This window comes from Montipora foliosa, chromosome 13 (genome assembly GCF_036669935.1).
Source record: "Montipora foliosa isolate CH-2021 chromosome 13, ASM3666993v2, whole genome shotgun sequence".
NCBI lineage: Eukaryota > Metazoa > Cnidaria > Anthozoa > Scleractinia > Acroporidae > Montipora > Montipora foliosa.
In genome coordinates, this window is record NC_090881.1 from 36,232,418 (window position 1) to 36,250,968 (window position 18,551).

Here is an 18,551-nt window from a genome sequence, read left to right on the forward strand (position 1 = left end):
CCCTTCCCCCCCAAACAATGTTGTTTGAAGTGGGGAAGCGGGGGAGGAGGGGGGAGTGCAAGTGGAAAATGTAACGTTAAGGTGATTTTTCCCTAATTGTTCTCTTCTCAGTTTTGTGTCTCAACTATTTTTGTCGCTTATTGTAGTTTCGTGTTACACAACATGACTGTTTTTAGCGGTTGAACACTTTTTCACCATATTGAAGATGACTAAAACAGAAGTTTTTAATTTGGAGAGTTCATCAGTATTTATATCACAAAGAGAACCTTGCATGGCCACTTAGGGATACGAATTTTAGCTTCTCCTGTTAATGGTATCTTGAACTCGTTTGATACGCTCACCGTTGAGAGATACTATCAGCACAAGAAGATAAAATTTGTATTCCTGCGTGGCCACGTGATATCCTCTACTTCATCCATTTCCCAGTCATTCAATCACCTCATGTGCACAAGATAAAGTACAGACACGCAAACCAGTTTCCACATGGCTTGATAGCTAAGATGGTAGAGCTGTGCTGCGGAATCACATGGTCATTAGTTCGAAGTTTGATTCCTGTTCAAGGGTGGATTTTCTCAGAACTTGTCATAGGTTTCGGATGACACTTTGCACACTATTGTTATTTGTCAAGGAGATTATAAACATGTACTTAAAAGGGGTAGTGTCACGCTATTTGAGTCAAATTTCTACTAAAATACGTCTTTGCATCAATCAAGACCAAAAAATAGTGGTGTAGTTTTGTTGCCAATAACAATAATTATTAAAGTGCATTGAAGCTATACTTTGTTATTTGCATCCATGGATGGAGAGGATGGAAATGGCTTGAATTTGGAGATGGTGTCCGAAGAAAGTCGTCCTAAATTAAGTACGAATAGCGCTTTGTGCAATAAATATACAGATTTTTTACCCAGCTTTGACCTAAAACAGCAAATTTATCATGACAGTTTCCCTACTAAAAAGGGGGTCCACTGAGCTTGTTCCTGTGCTACAAAGTCCGGTGTCACTCTTTGCTTATTCCCTTAAGTACAGGAGAAATGCATTTGAATGCCTTTGTGAGCGGTTGTCGATTCTTTTACAAATCTATGAAGACAACCTCCTTAGCAAAATAATGAAATAACGGATTAAGGTCTGTGTTCTTGGCGCTGACCAAAAGAAAAGCAGACTCAGGGGACAGGTAGATTACTCACATTTCTTGAAGACAAGTAATTCATGCCGTCAGCTATTTGCCAGGAGATCTTCATTAACTGCAATGAACTCAGATTTGTTTCCGGTTTAGCATCCGCGTCTTGGAAGTAAGTGTCATTTAATCTGCGGCTCTTTCTCAGGTAGCCCAGGAGATCACCGTACGGGACATATTCAATGATAACAAGTATGGGATCTTTAAGATAAGAACATTCAAAGATATTGAGAATTGAAAAAAATCGAAAAGCTACCCGCAGTGTGCCTCAATGCCCATGGAACGATTTTCATAATGTATACCATGGATTTATAAGAATGCAGAAAAAAACACTAACTGGGGTCATTTTATAGCTAGCTCAGTATTCAATGCAAACCTGACTCGTTGAAAAACGTAGTAACTTAGGAAATAACAATTTTAAGGAATTTCAAAAAAAAAAAAACAATAGGTTTTGAATATAAAAATTCTACTAGAGAAAACAGTCTTCTACTTGATTTTAGTGGAGGGTGTCAGCATGGTGAAAGTGAACATTTCTACGATAATTGAAAAAGTGTATAAATCACTGTTACCAGATATAGTGACACAACCCAGTAACTTGATAACATGAGGATGAGGCTTCAGCGTCTTCATCACTTCGAGTTCTGACAGTAAGTCCTTCTTTTCCATCTCTTGAGCGTTTGCTGCGCGTTTCAAAAACGACAAATGATACATTTGAGTAGGCGCAACAGGACAGTTATCTGAATTTTTGTGAAAAAGTCAAGCCTTATTTGGCATTTTTGTGCTCCTTTATAAAGAACCACTTTTCCAAATTATCTCTTGACCTAGGGCAAATAGACCTTTTTCGCTTGTACATTTTGTTTTCCCAATACAGGTCATGTGATGATACTCAAGAGGTTTGGTCCTTTGTTTTGTTCATTAAAGAGTGCATGCAGACATACTCATGCTTGCATGAATTCTTTTTAATGAACAAAACAAAGGACAAAACCTCCCGAGTATTATCACGTGATCTCTATTGGGAAAATAAAATGTACAAGCGAAAAAGGTCTATATGTCACCCTAATATGGAAAGATATCCCTTCAACCCAGCTCCCGTCTGGTTGAGGGATGCCTTTGGTTGTTGAGGGAAGTCACCTTTCCATTCGTTCAATTGTCCTGTTGGTAGAAGGTCGATCAGGTTCTATCGAAAGACAGAACTTACTGAAACTCAGTAAGCTTTCTGGCGAATTAAGTAAGGAGGAGCTATAAATAAAAGGCACCTTTAAGCATCTTTATAGCTACGGTTACTGTTCCTTTCATCCATGGTAGTTGTGAAGCTCTTCCTTGTGCAACTTGTCCAAATGATCCCTGGCCAATCATTTTATCAATAACTACGCCTTGTCTTGAAACTTCCCAGGATCGAGTGTTTGGAAGGAGCGGAGCATATTCATGTATTTCTGAGTGAGGTGATGTTTCATCCATCCTACCCTGTGAATTTGGTACTTCTCTCAATTCCATGTAGGGAGGTTGGGGAACTGTATGAATGCTGTTTTCATTGTCCCTTTCAATTTCTATGCCTGATTTCTGTGATATGAAAGAACGGCATCAGCTTGCTGATTGCTGAAAAATCACATGCGTCATTATTGACCCAGCATATCTTCTGCAAGGTGAGACACATGTATATACAGTAATTTTTTGAATGGCCTACATGGTATTCTGCAGCTAAGCCAATCAACTAATAAAAGACTCTCATGTGAAGCGCCTCTTGCTCAAATTTACTCAGCATTTTTAGCAAGAGTGTTTTTATGATTCATTTCAAAGGTAGTAACAAATTGCATGATTTTTGAACAGTTTTGTCAGAAAGGAAAAAATATGCGGTAACCATTCCTCCTCAACGCCGAGCCAGTTAGCTTGCTTGTTTCACAAAGAGTGCCATAGTCGTCTAAAACTGCACAACACAAGACCGTAAGAGAAAGGATATGATGTGGCACCTATGGATATCACCACTATCACAAATAGACATACAATGGTCCCAAGAGAAAAAAAAACAATGCTTATGCAAAATTTGGAGAGACAAACAAAGAGTAGTATAGTATTTTTGATAGTAGCCTATTGAATAACCACCTTTGCCTTTCCCTTTGCCTTTCCCTTCGAAATTAACTGAAATCTTTATTGTTTGTGATGTACAGTCGAACCTCTCTAATACGGATATGGTGGGGCATACTGGACAAAAATACAATTGAGTTAATTTGTATTTTACTGCGTGATGTATTATATCATACCATAGATTCATCGTACCCAATGATGCTATATTGTAAATGGTGTGCAGTGATGTCGTACCCAAGAGGCCATTACATTGATCCCGATGCTGTTATATTGTACCCAGTGATGCTATATTGTGATGTATTAAAACCGAGAGAAGTTGGGCGCTAAGACAGAAACAAACAATGGACTAAAAGGTAAATAGCTAAGTATTTACATACGAACAATAAGAAGAGGAAGCTAAGATCTACGCAATTGCTAAAATGCATAACTGCGAGGATCATAGCTTTACTTGATTCCATATCAACAGTTCAGTATATGATTAATTCCATCTACCCTTTCGTTCATTGATTTATTCCTCACCGTAAAATTAGAACCCACAAATGACCAGCTCCCAACGCCAGTGGCTTCATAGCTCAGTTGGTTAGAGGGTCGCACCGGTATCGCGAGGTCGCGGGTTAAAGCCCTATAGAAGCCACGAATTTTTTGGGCTTCTCTACTCAATTGCTAAAATTGCGTCCATAACGGCAAGGATCATAGCTTTAATTGAAGAATAAAAGAATGCGAAAATGCAGTGCAAATAAGAGGTGAAGAGAATGAAAACTATTACAAGTGTTAAGCAAACAGCTTTGCGCAGATGGAATCACTCTGTTTGTTTAATTTTGGCTTAACGTCCCGAATAAGAAACATTTCAAAAATCAAGCAATCGAACTTGTTCGAGCACCTCTTCAGGATCCTAAAGCTCTTCGCGATTTCATATGTGGCTCGTTTCCACGTTATTCCCTTGCATGGTTGCCGATTACCGAGCGTTTGTGTTCCTCCACACGTTGATGTAGGTGTCGGCTTGTAAAGCCGACACAATCTGCATCATACATATCACACTTAGAGAAATATATGTTTTGCTGATTGACAATTCGAGGTTTAGGTTCCTTAGCTTTAAGCTCATCTTTGATCTTGCAGCTTTTTAGATCACTAAGTTGCTCGCGTAGTTTGTTTGTTAATCTCTGATCTTTGAAGAGCAGGGGTATTCTAAAGGGAATTTCACCTGCTTTTTGCAGGGGGAAGTATGATCCCCGTCACCTTAATTTCGATAAAGAACCACCGGTGGAAATGTGAAGCTGTATTAAAGAATAAAAACGTCAACTGGACAAAGCAGGTGATTTTCCTCCGCTCACAGGACTAAGCAGAGGAGAGAGGCTATCTCCCGATGACATTCCTAATGTTGTCGCTATTGTTTTCTTGAAAGAAATCAGCGTATTAATCATGAAGTAGGCACCTGTGCGAAATCTTGCCAATTGCTTCACTTGAGACTCAAAATAAGAGATTGATTTCCCAAAATAAACTTCTATCTGAAAAGATTGTAGAAATGGGAAATCTCCAAGTTTGGGGAAGGAATATAGAAAACTGGTAACTGGTATAGATAACGAGAACCATGTGTTCTAGCTTGCAGCTCAAAAATTTGATGTGAATTCTGGACTTTTTGGGCACCTGCATTATGACTATATTTACAGTCTAGAACAAACGTGCCTAGATCACAACTACACAATGTGTTGTCTGTATGACAGGAAAGTTCTGAAACCATCAGGTTTCTCCAGCAAAGAGAGGTGACGTTTGGCATGCTCCTTTGTTGACCTAGGATAACAACATTAAGAATTTAAACTCTCAAGTCCAGCACAGTAATGGAAGCCCCAGCTGTTTCTTTATTTTGCAGTGAGAGACAGTAATAATATCGCAGTGTAAGTGGCTTGCTTAAAATAGCTATGCTAACTGGAGGCCACAATGGTCTTGTTTGTGTAATTATGATTTGTTTGTAAATAAAAGTTAACAAAAGTTACAAATTGCTGAGGATCAACTGGGACTCAGTCCTTCACGCGGGAATAATGTGAGAATGATTGAGCATGAAACAGCATTTAAGTATGTTATTTTTTAAGCTGACAGAGAGTACTGTTTAGTCTGCTAAAGGCAGTCAGGTATTCAGTAATAAATGAGAACAATAATGCTAGGGATGAAGAAGACAACAAAGAAAACTAGCGTGAACAGTCATACCAATCTCCCCTATGCCTGAGGTAAAATCATTTGTCTTCAATTATCATCATGTTAAACAAAATTCCCAAGATTGATTCGATATCACCATTGGAAAAGTAACCCGTAGCATAGTTGGTAGTCTGATTGGTCTCGCAGGGGCAACGGAACATTTTGAATTACTTGTCATGAATCAAAAACCTCACAAAAGTGATCCAAACAAAGTGAGGCCAAAGAAATTTGCTAGCTTTACAAGACGTCAGCATCAGCAGTTTGAGAGTGAAGCTGTAATTTAAGCTTTTGTAAGCAACACCAAAGTCTCAGTTTCTTCCTGTGGTTTTTTTACCCTCCCAACTGACAGCAAGTATGAGGGAAGCACAGATGGTCTTGACCCTGAGTTAGAGGTAAGTGATGGGCCACTCATAATGATAATAGCTGGTAATCTTCTTCTGACAAACTTTCAGATTGTAATGGCTGTAAAAACTATTTATTTTTTGTAGGCCTATCACCCGGAAGTAAAGGGATTTGATGTATTCTTCACACAACAACAACTTTATTCGTTCCCAATTTAAAAGAAGTACATTTACAAATTTAGTGTTAATAAAATGAATAAGAGTACATGACTGCCCTAAAATAACCATAATGGGCTAATTAGAAGTTGGACAGCTATCCTTACCTGATTACATCAGATTCTTAGAATTTAGGTAGGGTACTAAAGACAAGAAACAAATACAAACAGCACACTTAAACACACAAAACGAAGACTAAATGTAGAGAATTTATAACAAATAACAAATTGCTGAAAGAAACAATATGTCTCGGATTAGCTAACAGAGAAAAATAGTTTGCTCATAACTGTAACAAAAACCATCCTGGATCTCTGATCACTAAAAGTGGTATAAGTGAATGGCCTAATGAGTTAAACAAGCTTCTAAAAGTACTAGGGAAACTGAATGTTGGCAAGGTGCCAGACATTCAGAGAATGAAGCCACTGAGATCGTGGGTAAAGGAAGAAGCTAAAAACGTAATGAATGGTAATATCAACTCAGCGGGAAATCGATCCATTGCAACGTAAATTTCAAAAATGGTTTCTAAATCATTGTGACAAATATACTTGTTGTCCCAGGGGTCCTTTCTTTTTTAACATCAGTATCTGATAACAATGTTAAAGCATGCAGAAGCACTTAGGTGTAGCATTGAGACTAGCCATCTCTGTCTTGTGCTTCTTTAGGACCAATACGCTTCTTGGTCAAAGCAGGTCAGCTCTTCCCATAGGCCAGCACTCGTTCAGGATTGGCTAGTCATGAATTCTGCCAATCACATTTTCACTGTAAATGCAAAGAGTTGCAGAATCAAAATTTAGATTTGTATCAGTTTCATCACTTCATAGGTGGCCTGTTGTGAAGTAATCCTTTTTCATGCCACTGATCACTTACTGAGAAACCTTTAGCAAATAATCTTCCCTCTTGGGCAAAAGTGTAGTACATTCAGTTTTGCAGTGACTTGTTCATCTGATATGTCCATTGAAAGCATCAGAGTGCTTGCACAGGGCACCCCGAGGGGAACGTGACTAAGGGTAAGGTTATTCAGCTCCAAATTGTTTGATTGGGAAATCCAGGACTCTGTAGTGTCCCCCAGATTTCTACAGTCAGCATATCCTGCATGCACACAAACCTTAGGCGGAACACTTTCACACTTGAAACAGTATAAGGACTTCCACCCAATAACTGAGCCGTAATGGCAACTTGCTACAGAAAGCATAGCAAGGAGTTCTGTGTGCTCTGGTTAATAAGCTTATGATTTGACTTGAGCATGTTCAGGATACACAATGGAGATGTAAAAACGGAATCAGGCATGCAAAGAGACAGTCAAATTCAGTCACAGTGAGTCCATACATGTCAATGAATTCCTTTTAATTGTTCTTTAAGGTGCCATAAGTACAAATTTGATGTCGTGATGGCGTGATGTCTGTAAAAAGGCTTTTGATGTATGAGGTCACCTAAGCAGAGTGCTGGAACATGTAGAGATGTAGATGAATCTCATTTTTTTGGTGTTTTTTCTCAAGAGAATCTCTCGCAACCTCGATTTACTCTTGTTCGATTTTCATCTCTTGTTGGAGCTTTTCCATTTCTACAACCTTTTCAGATAGAAGTTTATTTTGGCAAATCAATGTCTTATTTTGAGTCTCAAGTAAAGTATTTGCAAGATTTCCGCACAGATCCCTAATTCGCTATGAATACGCTCGTTTGTTAAAGAAAACAATAGCGACAACATCAGGAATGTCATACGGGGATAGCCTCTCTCCTGTGCATGGCCATGCGAGCGAAGCAAATCACCTGCTTTGTCCAGTTGACGTTTTCGTTCTTTAATGCAGCTTCATATTTCCACCGGAGTTCTTTATCAACTAGTAAATTGTAATATCGGACACCCTTAGTCTACCAACTGTTTTAGCACAAAGCGCTGGTGCAAAAATCCAAAGCCAAACCATGCTCAGTGATTTTTACGAGGCCGCTATTTTGTTTGTTTCTCTCTTAGCACCCACCCTCTCTCGGTTTCAATGCATCACAACAGAGACCTTAGATCGGAGTACGAGGGCGACTACAAGTACGAGTTTTCCGTACAGAACATACACCATAAGGTTTGGATGTGGACATTTTTCAAAGTGCACGAGCTAAGAACGGAAATCTTGTAACCGTAGTCGTCCTCGTCCTCCAAATCTAAAGTTCCCTAATGTAGCATCGCCGGGTATGATATAGCAGCATCGGGAAAAATATAATGGCCTCTCCGGTATGAAATCACTGCACATCGGGTACGATATAGCAGCATCGGGAACAATATAATGGCCTCTCCGGTGCGAAATCACAGCACACCGCTTACAGTATAGCAGCGCCGGGTATGATATAGCAGCATCGGGAACAATATAATGGCCTCTCCGGTGCGAAATCACAGCACACCGCTTACAGTATAGCAGCGCCGGGTATGATATAGCAGCATCGGGAACAATATAATGGCCTCTCCGGTGCGAAATCACAGCACACCGCTTACAGTATAGCATCGCCGGGTATGATATAGCAGCATTGGGAACAGTATAATGGCCTCTCCGGGACGAAATCACAGCACACCGCTTACAGTATAGCATCGCCGCGTAGGATATAGCAGCATTGGGAACAGTATAATGGCCTCTCCGGGACGAAATTACTGCACACCGTTTACAATATAGCATCAACGGGTACGATAAATCTATGGTACGATATAATGTATCACGCAGTACAATGTAAATTAATTTAATTGTATTTTTCCAGTATGCCCCTCCACATACGGACACCAAAGGGACAGACCAAAGTGGCCACATCAGAGAGATGTCCATATTACAGAGGATACCACAATGACATCATTTTCAAGACTCCAAGGACAGTTTTAAGAGTTCAGTAACTAAAAATAGGCCCAGTGTATCTAAATTGACTAACGTACGGTATTCAGATACATTGTACACCTGTTACAGTACATACTTTATACGAATCAGTGATTTCAAACGAAAGGAACTACAACCCAATGCTGCACCTAAAAAAGTAATACTAAAAGTACAGTTCTGAAGAACATCTTTCCATAGTTCACAAGTAGAGTGAACAGTAAATAGGGCAATGAAGTGACCGGACGATGCATGCATTTTATGGACAACGTGACAATTACGCCTTTGATTTGTAATAATTGTTACTGTAAGTGATCATAGAAAATGTTTCATATATACATTTTATTGAATCGGTTACTGGTACAGTAATTTCTTTTGTAAGGCTTAGCCTCACAACACTTTACTTTTTTTTTCTATTTGGTCACATATGTTCTGGTATTTTATTTTAATTTTCAAAACTCCAGTTGAAGATGAGCAAATAAAGCGTGGATATTTGTGTAGTCATAAAATCATTCACAAAAGTATAAATCAATACTGGATCACCGGAGTGTTGGTCATAAAGTGGTCAACTTTATATGACCTTGCTCTCTCAAGATTTAGTGTCCGTCATCCGTATTAGAGAGGGTCCGTATTATAGAGGTTTTTTTAAAAAGAGAATGTGTGTGAGACTTTTTTCGGGACACAAGAAGCTGTCCGTATTAGAGAGGTGTCCGTAGGGAGACGTTCGACTACAAAGTCTGTTAATGGTGCAAAAACAGTTATTAGTAAAAATCAAATCGACTTTTTTTGTCCTATTTGAAGGTATTTGCCTAATGAACTTACAAAATGAGATGATTCTACAGCCCAGCCCTCTGCTCGTCTGAAAGAAAAAATAGACAATCACTACATCATCATATAATTCTTGCTTAACTGTCCTCCAAAATCTATTGCAAATACTGCTTAAAATGCATTTGCTATTGCTTTTGTCATACTATTCCAAATTACAAACTGCAAAGTCCAAAGTCCAAATTATATCGCACTACTCCTTTCCTGTGAAGTTGCTCACAATACTATTTATTGCTGGGTTTAAAGTAGAAATAACACCTTCAACATGTTATTTCATAATCAAATAAATAATTAATTCATTATTATTGAGCAGTCGATAATCTGTTAATTGCCTATGCATTAGTTATTACTGAAACTGTTTCTTTTATAAATGTTTTTATTAATTCAGCAATTAATTCGGGTAGCAGTCTTAACAGCCAAAAAGGGGATATTTAGGTACTCTATTTTGACTTGATTGTAAAGCACTTGATCACAGTTACAGGTAAAGGTTTAATTATAAACTTTCATAGGGCCGATAAGAGTCTTCGAATTATGAAAAAAAAAAGACACGACAGCAATAGCAGTGATAAAAGCAGTCATGGGAAGAACATTTTTCTTACCACTTACATTCTTAGCCATCGACTGTCTAGTTGCCCACCTATTGACTTAATTAACCTTTTCAGTCCCAAGAGTGGTCGGTACATAAATTCTCCTTGCACAATTTCAATGAAATATCAATCAGAGTGGTGATGCCACAAAAATATATATACATTTTTTAATTATGGGATTTCTTGGGATATTTTGAAAGAAACACATCTAAAAGGCCTAGTTGCCAAAAACTAGCATTGTGGGGCCAATTGTGTAGGAGTATGCTCCTTCGCAGCCCTCTTTCGGGATGTCATGCAACGCTCCCCCGAAACAAATGGCTGCTCACATTGGAACTACATTCCTTTCCCATAGTTTTGATGGTCTTTTAAAACAACCAAAAAGGTAAGCCAATTGAGTGTGAGAAAAATCATTCATTGCGATTTTCTGGCAGCCCCATGAAGTTATTTGGGTTGGAACGCCGAAAAAATCTCGACCACCCAAGAAACAGCGGCAATGGTACCTATAATTTTGCAACAGTATTTGCTTGGTTTCTGGCCACAGTTCGAATTTGTAACGTAAATTGTCTGGGATTCGAACCCCCGACCCTCCGTGATCTAGTCGGATGCTCTAACCACTGAGCTACTGGAGACTCCATGGTAAGCAAGGGTAAAATGTGGGCCTTTAGCTCGAGCTGCATCACGCAGCTACAGAGTCCCAGAGTGCTAGCCTCCAGTAGCTCAGTGGTTAGAGCATCCGACTAGATCACGGACGGTCGTGGGTTCGAATCCCATCTGGGGCTTGGATTTCCGAGTTCCCAATGGGTTCCATTAAAGTTTCATTTCATATGTGTAAATCATTCACACATTGGCTCACTTGGGTGGTTGGTTGGTTGCAAGTCACATATGCTTAAAGGTGACTGCGCAATGCAATTATGAGCTATGCTATGAGTCGTTATTTGACTCTGTAGCTGCGTGATGCAGCTCGAGTCAAAGACCCACATTGGGTTTGAATGCAATCTGGGGCTCGGATTTTTCCGAGTTCCCAATGGGGGACATTATCAGTTCATTTCATATGTGTAAATCATTCTCATATTAACTCTGTGTTTCACCAAGAAATCAAAGACGTCTTACCGATCTCTTTGTCCACCTAAAGAAAAATAAAAACAAAACAAAAACAAAAAAAAAGGAAAAGAAAACAAAGAAACAAAAAAAAAAAGTCAATGAAAGTCAACAGCGGTCTTTAAGATCGAAGACACAGAAGTAAAACCAATATATTTTATCTGAAAATCATTGAGGTTCAATAATTCAGGACCCTTGAAAATACAGTGGAACCCGGTTAATACGGACACCAAGGGGACGGGCCAAAGTGTCCGTATTATCCGGGTGTCCGTATTAAGCGAGTCTCAGAGAAAATGTCAGGACTATGAAAGGACTATACATGTACGTGAACACCGGTAGAAAGACAGGCTGTTCAAAATCAAATATGTCACACGTCTTTGTTACCGTTTTTTAGTAATAAAATATTATTAACCCGTAAAAATCTGTCATTATTTGAACAGGGTAAAATGTTTTACGCTTAGGCAAGAAAAAACCTAAGCTCACTTTCTGAGCAACAGTTTAAATACATAAGCGTTAAAGAAACATAGCACTCTTCTTCTTGAAAACAGCATACAGAAAGGAAAATACCGGTTTCAGCCTTCTAAGGAAACACAACATCAAGTTACGCTCATATGGATCGAAAACACATTAACTCCATTCGCTAGAATTCTATAGTCAATCAGAACTTAGCAAGTTCGATCCTTCCATCGAGTACAAATAGAGACAAACACACATGGTTTTTGCAGACAAAGCTCTTCACCTTAAATCAAGCTATCGGCAACTGATGAGATCTACATGATAGGATCGAAACCGCGGTCTTGCCTGACCAAATAATATGTCAGAGAACTTCCATCTAGAGTCGGGTTATCTTAATGCCTCGACAAAGAAGCGACCTAAAGACATCGACATTAAATATCAAAAGAGCATCGACAAGAACGAATTAACTCCAGAGGTTCAAGGAGGACAGCTACTGACCATGGCCACAAACCAAAACACGCTGAAGAAGTCAGAAGAACGAGTGAAAGAATTGAAAAAACAACGCCTCTAAAGAGCATAACGATCTGCTAAGAAACGCAGAAAAAAAGGCATACAAAGCCTATATGAAGCCAGCTACCTCACTGATACAGGGCACAATATAACAGGCCTTTGAAAAACAAAATGAGCCCGGGCCCGGGTCAAACATTTAAGACCAGAAGATCACTCGCTTCTACCGCCGATTAATATATCGGTCGAGCCTAGAATTAAATTGGCGCAAAAGCGAGACGCCATAGGTCACATTCACATTACTGCTGAAAAAATCAACACCAAGAAACTAAAAACATTACTTTCGAGACCAACTATTTTCTTGAAAGAAAACGTATTACACAGCAGTATAGAGATTCAAATGTAAAGCCTCATAGGGCAAAAACCATTGCTAAATGAATACTACAGGAACCGCCTAAAAGAGGCGTCCATTCAAATATGTACTCAAGAGAGCAAAATTATGACAAAGGCAACAGAAACCATACCACGTACAAGGAAAGTCGTGTAGGCCTGTCAACCCTTTTTAACCAAAGGTCACCAAAATAACTCAAAGAGATGGCAATGAAAACAACTTACAAATAAACAAGAGAAAGAACAAAGAGTTAATGAAATAACTAAAGGAGTCATCAAGTTTCTGACAATAATCTTCAGTCTTAAAACGTTAACGTTAGTTCCCAGACACATAGCCAAAAAGCCATTATCTGATCGAGGTAATGATGGATGGTATGACCATGCCGTCCCGAAAAAAACGTGGGGAGAGGGCATGTCGAAATTGTTGACTGCAGGAATGGAACCCAAATCGTCTGTAAACAAATAACTAAACAATAGGCCCACTACCATAGGCATGTGTGAACGAGGAAAAACACAAACAAGGCCAACTGGGCGATGGGTGCCCACAACTGGAACTTGAACTGGAACGTAACAAACTGGAACAAGGAACCACGGCTTGGGAACCAAAGCCACTAGAACTGTGTACAGAATCAAATGATGAGGAGAGCTGGGGGTCACTGCCGCTGGCGTTTTTTTCTGCTGGGGGTGGGTGACCGAGACCGACGTTCCCCCCTGTGTAGACTGGTAAGAGAAGGCTTGCCTTCGGTGCAAACCTCGCAGGCATGGCGAAACCGACAACGGCCAAAAGGCCAACGACATTGCCCTGCGTTCCAGGAATGGCAAAACTGGGATAAATTGGGATTGTGGTCCTGACTGGGAAGGGATGAGGATACTCTGAGCTGACGAGAACCTGATGCAGAAGAGGTGTTGCTTGGGACCAAAGTATGAAAAATGTACAGGTCGTGGTTCATCTTGGACCAATCCACTAGACTAGAGGCTGCCGCCTCTTTTCGAAAGGCTGTATCATATTGTTGCCATGCTCGTCAGGGAAATTTTTTTGACGTCTGGATTATTAATAACTTATACTGTGACAGATCTACCTATCTCAATGGCTGGGAGGCACAGAGAACGAGCGAGTAGATGGTGAATGCTTTGACCCAGGTGAGCATATCCTGAATTTCGATCGTTCGTCTGCGGGCAGGGGCTAGTTTCCCGTCCAAGAACGTTTGAGTTTCAGTCTCATTAATCTTGAGATTATCCGGGAGAAGGTCTGCGAGTTCGACGAATTGGCAGATAGTAATCTTGCTCACGAGATTGTTGGGAATGGGGGAGTATTCGTGGCCAATGACGAAATATCTTCCAACGAGCGGGGTCAAATTAGAAATGGCTTGAAAAGACGAGGCGGCAGCGCCCCCAATTCTCGTTGACTGGAACACGCTGAAGAAGATAGGGATGGGAGGCCAAAAATCGGGTTTGTATAAGTGCAAAAGGTGGAACGGAAACAAGGAACAGAGATGTTACCTGTAGAGGCGGCTGGGTGCTGTTGTTGGTGGCCTGGAGTTTGAGGAAGTGACGCCGATGTGGATGAGCTGAACGAATAGCTGACTGCGTGACTTGTGTTCGACGCTACACTTTGAGACTGAACCTGAATCGCCGCGGTAAACAATCCGATAGGGCTTGAGACATGGCCTGGGCCAGCGTATCCCCGCTCAGACACGTAGCGACGCGCTCGGCGAAGTGGTTGTTGACGGTGTCGTAGTCGAAGAAGAAATGGGCGGTTCGTCGAAAGACATGATTCGTCGTCGGAGGGAAGCACAAAAATAAGAAAGCACTACGCTGAAAAACAACCGCTTAAAGAAAATCAAAAGGCTGCGCAACGCTCTTCCCAACGTGGTTCCAAGTAGCCGCTACGCTGAGACCGCGTGACCTATGTGAGCCTGTGTACGTATGCCTGAGACCGTTGACCGCTCCATCATGGACCCCGATGCACAGGAAAACCAGCATCTCTTTGTTGTTAACTAATATTGATAATAATAATAATAATAAACTCAAAGGAAAGTGAAAAAATTGAAAAATATCAAGATCTCAAGCGTGCGATACATGTAAGGGTTTTAATAAGGGCCATGCAAAAAGTGATATGATATGAAATGATATTTTATTATTTATGCACGGTAAAATCATCAGCTAAGATTACAAACAATGCTAAAATCTAAATTACAAAAGGTAAAATTTTAAAATGATTACAATAAAATACAATTAAACTGTACTAATTCTAAAGCTGATTTCCATGAATGTCGTGCTTTATACTAAAATATGTCTTTAATCAGATTTTTGAAAAGCCCAAGAGACTCTGCTTGTCTCGCTTTGAGGGGTAAGCTATTCCAGACAATAGCATCTCTATAGCTGAAGCTGTTTCTATAATAATTTGTCCACGGAAACGGAACATTAAGCTTTCTTTCAGAGTCTCTTAAACTATAAACAGATTCGCGGTTTGTAAATTTAGAACATAGATATTCCGGTGCTAGCCCCTGAAGACACTTATAGACAATTGTGGCCAGCGTAATTTGTTGCTGGCTAACTAGATTTTTCCAGCCTAAAATTTTGAATAGCTCGCTAGCATTTGCATCAAAATTAGAGAAGGTCAAAACTCTGGCTGCTCTATTTTGCAGTTTTTGTAATTTGTCATGTAACGTGATACCACAGTTTCCCCAGACGACATTGCAGTAGTCAAAGTGCGGTTGAAGTAAAGCGTGATAAATAGAGCGCAATGTCGTCTGAGGAACGAGATGCCTTATACGTTTGAGGGCTCCAATTCCAGAAGCTACATTCTTTGTCAGTTTATCGACATGGCTACTCCAGTTAAGTTTATTATCAATAAGCACGCCCAGGGATTTAGCAACAGAAACTTGAGTGATAGGAGCACCATTAATCTCGGGAATTGGAGGATTTGTGAGGGCATACAACCTCTGCCTTGATCCAATCAGCATAAATTCGGTTTTTGTCATGTTCAGGGTAAGTTTGTTTGCTATCAACCATTTTTTAAAATTTTCTAGATCATGGTTAAGACTTGATTCTATGTCGCCTGTATTGTCACCCGCATATGTTAGGTGGGTATCATCTGCGTACATCCATGGCACAGAATTCGTTAGACAGTTTGGCAGATCATTGATATATAGCAAAAACAACAATGGACCCAAAATAGTCCCTTGAGGGACGCCGCAACTTAGTGAGCAAGTTTTAGAAAGTGATCCATTAATGGAACACTTTTGAGTGCGGTTGTCCAAATAGGACTTAAACCAGTTGTAAGAAATGCCATGTATGCCGTAATTATTTAATTTAGATAAAAAGATCTCGTGATTAACCGTATCGAAAGCTTTTTTTAGGTCAAGGAAAACAACAGCGTTTATTTTTCCTCGGTCAATGTTGTAAGCCCAAGTATCCGTAACCCCAAGTAGAGCCGTAACGGTGGAATGAATAGAGGTTGATAATGGTTGTTGTAGGAGCTTTTGGAGCAACCCCTAAAGGCTGGTTTTCACTAGCGACGGAGTCGGAGTCGGAGTCGTAGTCGAGTCGTAAGAGCGCTTATGACCTAGTGAAAATCAAAGATCGGAGTCGTAAGCGGAGTCATAAGCCCGACGGAATTGGACTCCGACAGTTTGATTTTCACTAGATGGTATCGCTCTGCGCTTCTGATTACGACACCGACTCTACCTCTGTCGCTAGTGAAAAAGGCTTGAATAAGTCGCTTCAGAATATAGGTATAGACACATGCAGAAGACCGCATTACTTGGAACTGCAAAGATACTACGAAGAGTTCTTTAGATTTGAGAGATGGCCAGAACCTTGTGACTCTTGGTTACTACATGTAGCTGTAACCCGCTCCAAGGACATTTGTCCGGCGGACCAGCACAAATGAGTTTAATTGTACATAATAATGGTAATAAGCTTTACGTCGACTTACGTATTTTTCGTTTTCTAATGAAGAAACCGACAACTGTAACCAGTATCACTACCAAGAGTCCAATGACCAATGCATATATAACGTCGTTTTTGCTGTTTCCTTCACGTTCAAATGGAGCCTCTATGAAAGCAAAAAGCATATTAGCATATTCACATATTAGCTACATCATACTGGATAACTTGTGCTTCTGTCTTTGTTTATGGCTTGAATGCTCACAAAAATAAACTTCCTCATACATGGATAGCGTTCATAAGAATCTACAGCCTTAAAAAAGCTTTTGACCTAGAATTTTTATTGCAATATCAGAATGTCCTCCTTTGTTAATTAGTCATTACTTGTAATTCATTCCGAATTTGTCATAAAGTGTATTTGTCTTTAACTCTTATACACGTACGTGTAGTCTTTTTAGAAAGTATGAACCTTAATAAATCTGAGTTATTTGTTGTAACATACTTTTAGTCACGGGAAAGCCCCTTTTAGCAAGTGTCAATAAAGATTTTTGCCGACGCAGTGAGAAACAATGTCTAGTTAATATTAAATTTACCACAACTTTAACAACCTTCTTTAATCAAACAGGTGGCACTTATTTACGATTCATAGTCTACTCAAGGGCAAAGTATATACCTTATTATAGAAAATTAAAGTTCGTGTTAATTATCGCATGTGAAAAAACGCGATTTGAAGGGAAATTTGTTTCCCATTAAAGGAAATTAACGCGAAAGAGCGGGTAAAATTTCAAAACATGGGATAATAATGTGTCCGCTACACCTCCACAAATAAAACGCAATTTGTTGAGAACAGGAACAAATCTATTTTCACATTAACTCTAAAACTCCAAAATACAAACAATGATCTTGCAATTGTCCCTAAACGTATGGGTTACGCGAGGGAACCTGGCCACTTTTAACGTTCTTTGCAGTGTCCATGATACCGAAATTCAAAAAGCAGACTGTTAACTATTCTTCTGAAAGCCAACGCGACGAAAATGCAGTTGAAGTACAGAAAACGATTTACGAATGTGAAAGACTGATCCGATGTGAAATTAAGTGTGCAAACAAAATCTAACGCTTGGTGTCAAGAATGCCTGGAATGGGTTACAGATGATGGTAGCGAAAATTAACGCGCTACTCAAATTAACATTAACACAAATTAACACGACTAAATTAAATTAACGCGAATTTCAAAAATGAGCATTAATTTCATGAAGCGTTAATTTCCTATGATGAGGTAGTTTCAGTCAGTCATACAAATTAATCATAGTACTGGCCGCTTATTAAAACAATCTCCAGAATCATTGTTTTCTTTCTTTTCTATAGAGTGGGGTCCAATTTTGGGGTCCAAGTTTTGTAAGCCCTATTAACATCTCCCTTTCCATCAGCAACATTTCTACCATTTAGTTAAACTAGTTATATTTCAAATAGGCGACTCGATTACGGCTTATTTCCCTTACTAAAATATCCCTCCCAATGCGACGAAGACATAAGTTGTTTCTCATTAAGTCTCCGTTTTATTCAGGAAGAAAATAAGACTTATAAATAATCTCTGAAAATAAGACCAAAACAAAATAAAATTGTAAACAAATTTCGACAACTGTTTCCGAGTATGGACGGTTACTGAATAAAATTCTTAGGTTACAAAAGTCTCTTTATAACGGTTGAAAAAATCCATATGTAAATTATGGTGGCAGCTGACATGAACTTAATGGTTCAGTGCGGACAGTGTTCGTTTGAATTTACACAGCATTTTGGGATGTAACGGATATGAGGTAGTCGTTTGCTAAGAAATTTGATTGTCCAAGTAAACTATTATTTTCAAGGTGATAACATTTTGGCGGACCATTTCTTTTAAAATTTACTTTCTTTTTAAATATTCTGCTTGTGACCATTTTAGTCTCACATTTTCATG

The 18,551-nt window shown here is 39.5% G+C and overlaps 1 protein-coding gene, 1 non-coding gene and 1 pseudogene across 3 annotated transcripts in view; 2 read left to right on the forward strand and 1 right to left on the reverse strand.

Annotated features, from left to right (window-relative positions):
* The window catches only part of LOC137984129 (uncharacterized), a 104,116-nt gene that overhangs the window by 14,018 nt on the left and 71,547 nt on the right, over positions 1–18,551 (reverse strand). For both annotated transcript variants that reach the window (XM_068831345.1, XM_068831344.1), the window contains exons 16-21: positions 16,647–16,766; positions 11,366–11,381; positions 9,666–9,702; positions 2,431–2,734; positions 1,744–1,854; positions 1,185–1,375 (exon numbers count right to left, since the gene is read on the reverse strand). In XM_068831345.1, the coding sequence (XP_068687446.1) occupies positions 1,185–1,375; positions 1,744–1,854; positions 2,431–2,734; positions 9,666–9,702; positions 11,366–11,381; positions 16,647–16,766 (779 nt within the window). The remainder of the gene's footprint in view (positions 1–1,184; positions 1,376–1,743; positions 1,855–2,430; positions 2,735–9,665; positions 9,703–11,365; positions 11,382–16,646; positions 16,767–18,551) is intronic.
* LOC137983471 (uncharacterized) lies at positions 5,470–6,687 on the forward strand (annotated as a pseudogene).
* Trnas-aga (transfer RNA serine (anticodon AGA)) lies at positions 10,961–11,034 on the forward strand. Its single transcript has one exon. It is a non-coding gene; the product is annotated as a tRNA-Ser (tRNA).